The sequence below is a fragment of the Eretmochelys imbricata genome, chromosome 1 (assembly GCF_965152235.1).
Source record: "Eretmochelys imbricata isolate rEreImb1 chromosome 1, rEreImb1.hap1, whole genome shotgun sequence".
Lineage (NCBI taxonomy): Eukaryota > Metazoa > Chordata > Testudines > Cheloniidae > Eretmochelys > Eretmochelys imbricata.
In genome coordinates, this window is record NC_135572.1 from 151,336,591 (window position 1) to 151,349,009 (window position 12,419).

Sequence of the window (12,419 nt, forward strand, 5' to 3'; positions counted from 1 at the left end):
ATGACATTAACGTATCAGCAGCTTGCAACGTTTGCCTGTGTAAGATCAGTAATCTTAATTTTTGCAGTTCTCTTAAATGGATGTAAAAGCTAGTTATAGTGTTTGCGGCCAAAAGGCAAAGGCTATTAAATCAACAGAGCGACTGCTTAATGCTCCACAAGTATTCTAAAAAACAGCGAGTTAGAAAAGATGGAGTAACCCTTCTGTTATTCCATTTTTTTCCCCCAAACTAAAGTGGCACTAGTAGTAGTCTTCATAGATCTTAGGGTTCAGGCAATAAAGGAGGGCACCCCCAAACGAAAATATAGTTGCACCCCAAGCCAGGCCATAGCCCCAGTTGAACTCATGGTATATTTTCAAGTTGACTGTCTCGATGAACTTGACTGGATAAAGGACTAGGCTGCACGCCTGAAGAACAACTGAAAGAGAAATTAACCAAAAGTCAGAAGAGGGTTTTACTCATTTACATAAAAACACAAACATTATGTTACCAACACTCACATTAAAAATGCCTTTGGTTACATGAACCTATTTGAGTTAGCAGCGAAAGAAATAGCAGCCTATCAACACAGAGAGCAATTACATGAATTGGAAGAAATTTGGATCCTGCTTCTTGATACATTTGGGTAAAGAATGTTGAGATAGCTCAAATAATGCTAGACTTCCATTCCACCTCACCTCTCCACTTTTCCCCTCTCTCTGTCCGTCCTCCAATCTCCTCCTTCCTTTTTTAAAAAAACTGTTAACCCCCCCCCCCGACACACTCCAACATGTTATTTCTGTCTAATACCATCTGATTTTGTATTGTTTAGTCTTGCAGCTTTAACAAGTTGTTAAGTTGCATAACTGCATAATTTAATTGGCTAAATGTAGGGTACTTGGTAATATACACAAGCAAGTCATTTACCTTTTTGTATTTTTTAAAAAGTAATTATAAAAATACCTTTGGTCCAATTTTTATTTGTATATTTTGCTCTGCTTGTACATAAAAATAAACTGACACAAACTTTATTTAATCCATAGAGAGTATAGCAACTCCAATATATTCCCCAGGAGATGAACAAATGTTATTGCTATTGGATAATGATATGATTCTATTTGTTCCCTGGAGATTTGAAGTAACACCAATCTCTTTTCAATTTCCTTTTCTCTACCTTTTTAAGTCTGGAGTTTGCATTTTCTCTGTAATAAAACTAAAGTGACTAATCAAATGGATACTATAAATAGAACACATCGAAGATGAGGAGGAATAAAGGAACCTGAAGAAATACAGTTCACACTCAACCAATTTATTCTAAACGACGAGCAGTATGTGATATTAATATGTCCAATTACAATATAATTCTTATGGAATTATATATTATGTAGACATCACCTATTAAAATCAGGATTAATAATAGATTATATGGATTACCAAAGGAATTCATAAAGCTTTGTCACCTATTGTGAAGTCATAAAACTCTAATATGTGGAAAAATATTTGCTGCATACAGTAAATACAGAGAGGAAAAATATGTCTGGCTCTGGCTCAAAACTGATGAAACAGAGCAAATTCTAGGAAGCGAGATGCTTAAAAATCATTATTTTCTATGATACTGTCCCTGAGAGAGTCAGAAGATTTCATACAGCAAGAGGAATATGCTCCAAACACATTTGCAATGGAATTCAATAAACCTGGTTAACTATTGTGTTGTATCCTGACCAAATGGAATATGCTTACAGTGAGAGTGCATTGTGTGTGCATGCATGGATGAAGAACCTAATTTTCTGTTTGGAGAGCTCAGTTTTATAATGGTCCATCCTTCCCTAATGCAGGTACATAACTACCATTAGCATAATTGAGACAAACAGTTATTGGGTTCAATACAAGGATAAATGGGTGAAATGTAATGGCCTATATTATGCAGGAGGTGAGACCAGATGATCTAATGGTCCCTTCTGACCTTAAACTCTATGAACTGCATGTGCACAAGAGGAGAAAAGACACCAGAGCAATGTGATTTCCAGCCTTTTCTCATTCTAAATACACAATGTGCCCCTGATCTCATGAACATTTAAGCAGATGATTAACTTTGCGCACAGGAGCAGCCCCATGATTTCAGTGGGACTATTCACAACCACAATGATAAGCACATGCTTAAGTAATTGCAGCATTGGGGCATATATCGTTGAAAGCACAGAGCTATCTGATATAACACCACATTTTTTTAAACAAAGAAATGTATTAAATGTAATAAAAATAAGAACGCTATTTAGAGATAATCCTCTATGAGCCCAGTGCCAGATTAAAATTACACTAAAAAATGACTATTCTGAATTCCAGAATTCTGTCTGAACTTACATTGCAAAATTATAGTAAAATGAAATACATCTTAATTGTATTATCCTTGTGTTTAAACATTTATTGCACAAAAAATCATTTTCATTTTGCTTTTTAGATCCTCCCTGTGCGCTCTTTTCCTCTTTTAAGTAAATGGCTTTAGTGCTACCAAAAGATGCCAATTTGACTGCACTAGAGACTAAAGCCCTCGATTTACTGGCAGAACAGGAAGTGCAACAACAATAGCGCAAAATTGTCCTGCCAATGAATCTCAACCCAACACTGTCTCATAGACTTTAAGGCCAGAAGGGACCATCATGATCATCTAGTCTGACCTCCTGCACATTGCAGGCCACAGAATCTCACCAACCCACTCCTGTAATAAACCTATAACTTCTGGCTGAGTTATTCAAGTCCTTAAATCCCACCCACTCCTGCGATAAACCTATAACCTCTGGCTGAGTTATTCAAGTCCTTAAATCATGATTTTAAAGATGTCAAGTTACAAAGAATCGATCATTTACTCTAGTTCAAACTAGCAAATGACGCATGCCCCATGCTGAAAGAAGGTGATGAAAAAATCCCCAGGGTCTCTGCCAATCAGATCTGGGGAAAAATTCCTTCCTAACCCCATATACGGTGATCAGTTAGACCCTGCGCATGTCAGCAAGACCCACCAGCCAGACACCTGGGAAAGAATTCTCTGTAGTAACGCAGAGCCCTCATCATCTAATGTCCCATCTCCAACCACTGGAAATATTTGTTACTAGCAGTAACAGTTGGGCGACATGCCATGGTAGGCAATCTCATCATACCATCCCCTCCATAAACTTATCAAGCTTAGTCTTGAAGCCAGTTAGGTTTTTTTTTTGCTCCCATTGCTCTCCTTGGAAGGCTGTTCCAGAACTTCACTCCTCTGATGGTTAGAAACCTTCACCTAATTTCAAGCCTAAAACTTGTTGATGGCCAGTTTATATCCATTTGTTTTTCTGTCAACATTGGTGCTTAACTTAAATAACTCCTCTTCCTCTGTGATATTTACAGAGAGCAATCATATCTCCCCTCAGCCTTTGTTAGGTTAGGCTAAACAAGGCAAGTTCCTCAAGCCTTCTCTCATAAGGTAGGTTTTCCATTCCTCTGATCATCCTTGTAACCCGTCTCTGCACCTATTCCAGTTTGAATTCATCTTTCTTAAACATGGGAGATCAGAACTGTACATAGTATTCCAGATGAGGTCTCACCAGTGCCTTTTATAACGGTACTAACACTTCCCTGTCTCTACTGGAAATACCTCACCTGATGCATCCTAGGACTGCATTAGCTTTTTTCACAGCCACATCACATTGGTGACTCATAGTCATTTTGTGGTCAACCACTACACCCAGGTCTTTCACCTCCTTTGTCGCTTCCAACTGACAAATCACCAGATTATAGCAAAAATTTTTGTTCTTAGTCCTGAAATATGTGACCTTGCAATTTACACTATTAAATTTCATCCCATTTCTATTACTCCAATTTATAAGGTTATGCAGATCATCTTGATAGATATTCTGGTCCTCCTCTGTATTGGCTATACCTCCCAACTTTGTGTCATTCTCAAATTTTATTAGCGCACTCCTCCACTTCTTGTGCCAAGGTCATGAATGAAAATATTAAATAAGATTGGTCCCAAGAGCAATCCCTGAGCAACTCTACTAGTAACCTCCCTTCAGCCTGAGAGTTCACCTTTCAGTCTGACGCGTTATAGTCTCCCCTTTAACCAGTTCCTTATCCACCTTTCAGTTTTCATACTGATCTCCATCTTCTCCAATTTAACTAGTAATTTACCACAGGAACTGTAACAAATGCCTTACTGAAATCCAGGTAGATTAGACCTACTGCATGTCCTTTGCTTAAAAAAAATCAGTTATCTTTTCAAAGAAAGATGAGGTGGGCCTGGCATGATCTACCATTTGTAAAACCATGCTGTATTTTATCCCAGTTACTGTTCACCTCTGTGTTCTTAACTACTTTGTCTTTCAAAATTTGTTCCAAAACCTTGCATACAACTGAGGTCAAACTAACAGGCCTGTAGTTTCCTGGATCACTTTTTTCCCCTTTCTTAAAAATAAGAAGTATATTAGCAATTCTCCATTTACAGATTCATTAAAAATCCTTGCTATTGGGCTTGCAATTTCATGTGCCAGTTCCTTTAATAATCTTGGATGGAAATTATCTGGGGCCTCCACTTTGATTCCATGAAGCTGTGTGAGTTTGACTTCCACCTCGTATGTGGAAATTTCTACCTCCATATCTTCATTTCTATTAGCCACCCTGTCACTACCACTAAACTCCTCATTACCCATATTAAAAAGTAGGATAAAGTATTAGTTGAGGTGCTGGGCCATGCCTAGATTATCTTTAATTTCCACCCCATCCTCAGTGCTTAGTGATCCCACTTCTTTCCTTGTTTTCTTTTTATTTATATGGCTACAGAATCTTTTACTATGGTTTTCATTTCCTTAGCTAGGTCCAAGTCTGCTTGGTTTTTGGCAGTTCTCACTTTTTCCCTACATCTTCTGATTTCCAAGAGGGAGCTTTCCTTGCTGATCCTTCCCACCTTCCATTCCTTGTAAGCTTTCTGCTTTCTCAATCACCTGTTTGAGATGCTTGCTCATCCAGTTTGGTCTGCAACCCTTCGCTGTGAACTTTTCCCCCCTGCTTGGGATGCAGTTTTCAGATAGTTTCTGCAACTTTGACTTAAAGTAATTCTAAGCCTCCTCCACATTCAGATCCTTGACTTCTTTGGTCCAGTCCACTTCCCTAACTAATTCCCTTAATTTTTTTAAGTTAGCTCTTTTGAAATCAAGGACCTTTGTTGCAGATCTATTTTTGTTTATCCTGCCATTTAGTTTAAACTGAATTAGCTCATGATCACTCAAACCAAGGCTGTCCTCTACAATTAGTTCTTCTATGAGGTCCTTACTACTCACCAATACCAAATTTAAAATAGCATCACCTTTTGTTGGTTTGGGGACTATTTGGTGATGAAATCTGTCAGTCATCACATTTCAGGAATTTCTGGGCCCTAACATTATTAGTAGCACTTGTCCTCCAATCTAGATTTGGAAAATTAAAACCTCCCATAATCTTACAATTCCCAGTAGTATTTATTTCATTAAAATATTAAAGAGGTCTCTATTCATATCCAAAACGGATCCCAGTACAGACCCCAAGTACTAACCCAGTGGAGCCTCTGTTGCCTTTCTTCCCCCAAAGTGATTCTGACCCAGAAAGACTGTTTTATCCATTCTATCACTTAATTTCTTTAGAGTCTACCTTGTCATTAATATCCAATGCTACTGCACCACTTTTACCTTTATTTCTGTCTTTTCTGAACAGCACATATCCTTCAATACCTGTATTCCAGTCATGACTAGTGTTCCACCATGTTTCTGTTATCCCTATATTTGGTTTCTCTTCTGTGCCAGAAGTTCTACTTCCTCAGTTTTGTTACCGAGGCTCCTTGCATTGGCCTACAGATATCTTAGTTGTTTCTGCTGGGCTTCACCCAGATTGTTCACCTGATTAGGTATGGTCATTCTACTGCCAGTATCACCTACCTGATTGTTAGTGTCATTGGTACTGGCACTTTCTTTTCTCTTGACGTCCATTCTCCTACCCTATTGTTCCTTTCTCCACTGCTTTCTCCTCTCTTACTTGATTGTCCTCCCACTCAATGTTAGAATCACGTGTGGAGACTGCATTAACATCTCCCAGCCATCTCCCATGAATTCCTAGTTTAAAGCTTTTAGCCAGTTGTGCCAACCTCCATCCCAGAAATCTATTTCCCTCCCTACTCAGGTGGAGTCCATCTCAGAAGAACTGTCCTCTGTCCATGAATGCCTCTCAGTGATCAAACATCCCAAAGCCCTCCTTATAGAACCACTGCATGTGCCATCTGTTGATTATCATAATCTTTTCTCTCCTTCATTCTCTTCCTCTAGGGACAGGTAGAATCCCACTGAATATCACCTGAGTCTCTATTTTTAATGGATCTTCCCCATCCTGGCATACTCTCCCTTGATGCATTCCAGCGAGAATCCAGTTGTGTCATTTGTTCTCACATGAAGGACAATCGGTGGATTATTTCCTGCTCCCATATCTTAGCTCCCAGCAAACAGCACACCTTTCTGTTTTCCAGATCAGCTCCGGTAACAGGTCCCTCTGTCCTTCTTAGTAGGATGTCCCCAATCACATAGACCTGCCTCTTCCTGATGGTTGCAATTCTCTGGTCTTCCTCCTTCCATTCCTTCTGGCTGCAAGTCTTCGTATCTTTTGTTCCCTCTTGCAGTCTTCTGCAAGTCATCCTCTAGCCTCCTGGGGCTCCGAACTCTGGCTATCTCTATCAACTTTTCCTCTCTTCTTGTAGAACTAGCTGCTCTTTTCTTCCTTGCCCTCCCACAGTCTGTTACTGCCTGCTGTGCCCCTTCATTTTCCAATTCAGCAAACCTGTTCCTGAGCTCTATTTCTCCTTCAGTAGCCAGTCTTTTCCTCTGGCTAGTTCTTGTAATCACATGCTTCCACTAGCCACTTTCCTTATCCAGCAATCTACTCTCAGTTCTCCAGCCCAGCTTGCATCTGCCAGTCCTGAGTTTTCCCTTCAGCCTACTCTCGTCTTCCAGCTATCATCAGCTTAAATCCCCTTCAAAACTCAATCATATTTTCTACCTGAAAATCCAAACCTCAGCACTTCGCTACCATCAGCTCTATCAGGCAGCTCATCATACAAACAAAGCACTGTCCAGGTACCGCTCCAGGATAACATGCATGCCACAGCTTCCATGGTCATCTTCATTATCTCTTCCATTCCTTGAGTCACTACCACTGCTGCTTCTGTAGCTGTGATAGGCTTCCCTCTTAAGCTCCTGTCAAGGAACCACCCGTTCCCCCACACACACACACCCCACCACAACCACGCAGTCCCTCCCCCAAACTCCCCTTACAACTCCCACTCAAACTCCCATTTTCAGCTCTGTTTGCTGGCGTCTGTGCTACTGCTCCTGTCTTGCCAATGCATCTCAGATCCGACAGAGACCAAAAAGTAAGAGGGGTTTTCTTGGCCAGTCAGTCTTTGGCCTCTCTCTCTCTCTCTCTCTCTTTGGCCACCGTAGATACAGATTTCTGTGACATGGATGCCCATCCACTAAGGGATTGTTCTGGGGCCACCAGCTATCAACAGTAAAAATCTTCTGTTTAGGGTGATCACTTTTTCAAAAGACGAAAGTGGAACACATGCAGGAGCCCCACCCCCTCTCTGACCCTGCCCCCTGCTCCTCTTCTTCCCCGAGGCCCTGCCCCTGGCTATGCCAGAAGCCGGAAGGGACGGGGGCTGGGAGGCCCAACAGTATCCCCCAGCCCATATCCTCCCCCACCCCCGGGCGCTGCCCAGGGTATGCCTAACAGGGCAGGTGGAGGGTCCAAGGCTACCCACAGTGGCCCGGGCTCCCTGGGCAGCTCTTACGACTGCCTGGCTCCGGCTTTTGGCCTGGCAAGGAGGAGCTAAGGCCCACCTCTGTTCTCCTACATTAGGAGGAGGCTGACACTGCCCCTGAGCACAGAGCAGCACCGCAGGGAATTGGGGACAAATGCTGTCCCAGAGTCATTCAGCCTAGGACTGGGTCTTGAACTCTACATTTCAGGACTGTCCCGCCCAATTCAAGACAGGTAATCACCCTATTTCTGTTGCTCCCAAACCACTGGAACATTGTACAAACAGAACAGTCCATGCATATAGATCCAATTGCTGGATCCAGTCCTTAATTGAAAGCACAGAAGAAAATAAAAGAACCACACTATTCCTTGAACCAACTGGTCTCTCAACATTTAGGACTTGATTGTGATACTGCTACTCACACTGAGTTATTACCACCTACTCTATACTGAAGGCAATGAGAGCATGAGTGAAGTATGGTACTCCACAGCATGAGCAGAATTATCACAGTCATGCCCTTAGCTTTTAAAAGAAAACTATTTCTCACTCTTCTCAAGTTTGCTATTCTAATCTCTCACTTGTTTAATTCACCGACTTCATTAAGTTGCCTTGATTAGTTCTTCAGGAGTTAAACATCTGGCTCCATGGCTACAACTGTAAAAATAGCAGCTTAAAGGTAGGTTTGTAAATCCATATTCAGACCGTGAAACAAGTGACCTAATTTGGAGAAGGGCTGAGCATCCAGCATCTCCCTCTGACTTTGGTTGTCACTAGCTGTGTTTCCAGGTGGTTGTTGCTGCTCTCTTTGATTTAAGAACTGTCTTGATCTATGAGTTTGGGTTGTTTCACTAAGCTTACAATCAGTACATTTAGGAAAGTTTCTGTCATGACTCACAGGCCTCAAACACAGGTCCACAGGGATTACAAGAGCAGCCACACTTTAGCCCTCCACCTGGTGCCTTCTGACAATGTCTGATCCACACCCCACAAAGCCCAGCCCCAATTAGAGACAGACATCCCATTGGCAGAATCCCAGAGTAGCCAATTGGCCCGCTGACATCACATAAGCCAGCAACAGGCAGCTGTGTGAACAACCGAGATCTATCCTGCTTCTGCTCTTGTTCCTCTGGTCTGACTTCCTGGCATCCTGACCTGGCTTCGCTGATTCGTTCAGTAGCCCAAGAAAAACAAAAACAGCTTAAACTAAACTCTTGCTACTCAAAATGTGCTAGTCCTGGTTACAAACTGAAATATTCAAGTCCAGGCCACCCTGCAGGGCTTGTTTTTATGAAGTATTCTACTGCACTTCCAAGACTTCTCTCCAGGAAGTTGCATTTGAACCAGAATTTTTTATAACACTGTATATGCAGAAGAACAACACTTCTGAAAATAGGAAAAAAGTAATCCACTAGCTTTTTTCATCTTGTTCAAAAATGTTAAGATAAGAAGATTTTGCTGAACAACAGTCAATACAGCCTTCTATTTGGAAAATGTTTATGAAAATGGAGGTACTTCTATATAAATATACTTCTCACCCCCCCACACACACATACTGAGTAATAACTGGTAGGTGCTGTAATTTCAAAGATTAGCAGACATGCAAGATATACGATGTGAAACAACTAAGAACAAAGTCAACCAAATCCTGTGCGTCATGCCCTTATAATCACTAGATTTGGATTCTAATGAGCCGAGAAGGGAAGTGAATTTCAAAGACATGGGCCCTCGGAGAGGGAGCGTGTGCCCAGCACACTGTCATGAAGTGTTGAAATGCAGTGTCTGAAAGCAAGCATTTCCTAACTGATCTCCGCTGCCTTGGAGTTGTATAATGAGAGAGAGAAGGGTCTCTCAGCTAGAACTGGTCCCAAACAGTCTGAACAGGGCTTTCGGGTACTATTCAAGGTGTTGGTGATGGCCTTTAAAGAAAATCCCTGACTCAGTCCTAAAACTTATCAAAGGGGTGGGATTTCCTGCCAGCTCTCTAGCCAACCATTGTCTGGAAGCAGAAGGCTGACCCTACTTCTTGCTGCCCAATCTCCTCCAACTGGAAGAAGAGATTATGCTGGGTGCAGGAGAAGAATCTGATTTTTGGGCTGGGAGGCAGTCTCTAGGTATGAAACTGTGACAGTGTGTACCCCTGCGTCCATGCCTTTTAGAGGATCATGATAAAACTTGTACAAAGTATGAATTGTGAGGGATCATTTGAAAACTCATGACTTGCTGATCATTATTGTCTTGGTAAAATATGTGTGGCCACATAGTATGTAAAGTTATAAGATTCCACTGTGAGATATTACATGTTCCAGCATGTTCTGAAGGGCAGTCACAAACCACTTCCCCAGAAACAAAAGGCTAGCCAACGCCTCAGCCAGGCGTCAACGAGATCAAATGGATCATCACCTGATTAAGTGGCCACTCTTTAGCATGAGAGAAGCTGTGGGCAAAGAATCTGCATTTTGACAAAGAAGCAACTTGAGGTTCCTGTCTACACAGAGTTTCTGTCTCCTGAACCTCAGCTGGAGAGGATTCTTGCACAAGAGAAATAACTACAAGATGAGAGAGCAAATGCCCCAAATCATCTCTTCCTTTCTCTCTACCAATGGCATCCCCAACACCTGAAGAACAAAGGAGCAGCATTGGACTGGGGAGGGATCCTGACTGAAAGATTCAGCCACTAAGACAGGAGGAACTTGTGATGAGAGAGACCTTGGCTTTGAAGTCATTTAGCTTGTTAAGTTAGGTATTAGTTGTGTTTTACTTTTTATTTCTTTGTAACCAATTCTGACTTTTATGCCTCATTACCTGTAATCACTTAAAATCTATCTTTCTGTAAATCTATCTTTCTGTAAAACAGTTAATAAATCTGTTTTATCTAAACCAGTGTGGTTGGGCTGAAGTGTTTGGGAAACTTCATTTGGGATAACAGGATTCATGCATATCATTTTCTTTTCATGAAATTACTGACTTTATATGAGCTTGTATTGTCCAAGATGCACATTTCTGGGGGAAAGTCTGGGACTAGGAGTTTTCTGGTGTTTCCCTGCAGTGTAATTGATGAGTGGCTGGCTATAGCACTCATACAGTATAACTTGGAGTAATTTACATGCTAGAGCTGTGTGTGAGCAGACCAGCAGTGGTTACTCTCCCGGCAAAGCAATGGAAAAGGCACCCCAGATTGGAGAATTGAGGGGACACAGCTGTCCAACGGTCCAGATTGTATCCTCCGTAATGTCACAGAAACTGTATGCAAGAATTGGTCAGAACACAAAGATAAGTAGGAGCCCTGACTAATGTTACCTCTAATTTTTTCCATCCATGTGTGGAATAAATTTTATTATGTGCACCGAGGTACTGTACGCCACCACTAGAAACAAAAAAAACCTAGATATAATATATATATTTTAAAAGTTACCATAGAGATAATCACTCCAGCCAGGAAAGGTTAGGCATTTTAGAAGTCACTATTCAAATAATTCAATTTATGTGTAAGAGAAATAAAAATTATGAAATGCATAGACCAGTCAAAAAACTAAAATAACACACTTTGAAAGACTAAAATTACAGAGAATATATGTGCATTGCAGGAAGTACCAAGAAGTAAACAACAATAACACAAGTATGTGTTGGGAGGGGTGTGTGTAGAGACACACAAACTGCATGCGTGCATGAGTGTGAATGAGAAAGGAGAGAGAGAGAGACAGAGACAGACAGAGATTGTATGTGCTGGGGAAGTCTCTGAGAGACCGTGCGCTCTCTCTTTAAGGTAAAGGCACTCACTCACCACCTGGAACAGCATTCAGACCTCAGACCCTCCAGGCTGTCCCCTCTCCCCTGCTGGAGTACAGGGGCAGGGGGACACCCTGACATCAGTACCCCCTTCCCCCTTCCCCTCCCCACCCGCTCTGCACAGCCAGCAGGAGCGTCTCAGGAGCAGCCGGGGCTCCAAGACCGAGGGCAGGAGCAACATGAAACAGCGGGAGGAGGGGCACCTGAATACATGCTGCCAGCTGGATGCAAGCGGCTCTGCTAATCAACTGCACGGCACTTCAATCAGTCCTGGGTGGTAGGAGTTTGGAACAAATATGATTTAGTTGGGGATTGGTCCTGCTTTGAGCAGGGGGTTGGACTAGATGACCTCCTGAGGTCCCTTCCAACCCTGAGATTCTATGATTCTATGACAAGTAGTTACCCGAGAGGGGAGCTCCTACCAGAGAGTGTAACTCAAAATACAAATGAAATATACATTATTCTAAAACTAGATTGTGCTTACATACTCACAACGAACTCATGCCCTACTATGGAAATCCCTTTGGGGACACGCTTCAAGTTTCAGTTTGTAGCGCTTCTGACACATCCTGAAAACAGGGGGCAGCATTTGCCTGCTCACCTTATTAGTCGTTTCTTATATTGCCCAGTGCTCAAAAGCCACTATCTGGATGAGAGCTCCATTATTACAGGTGTGGCACACAGGAAGAGACAGCCTCTGCCTTCGAGAGTATACAAACTAAAAGGCCAAGACATACCAAGGGTAGCGGGATATACAAACAAGCAAAGTGATCAGGGAATGATTGACTAGCATCCTGTTTGCTTCACAGTGTTTTACAGAAGAGGGGCTTGTTTTTGTTC

At 42.0% G+C, this 12,419-nt stretch overlaps 1 protein-coding gene across 1 annotated transcript in view; it reads right to left on the minus strand.

Annotated features, from left to right (window-relative positions):
* Positions 1-240: 240 nt before the first annotated feature.
* The window catches only part of TMEM47 (transmembrane protein 47), a 34,234-nt gene continuing 22,055 nt past the window's right edge, over positions 241-12,419 (minus strand). Inside the window, exon 3 of the mRNA XM_077807213.1 lies at positions 241-419. Within this exon, the coding sequence (XP_077663339.1) occupies positions 241-419 (179 nt within the window). The remainder of the gene's footprint in view (positions 420-12,419) is intronic.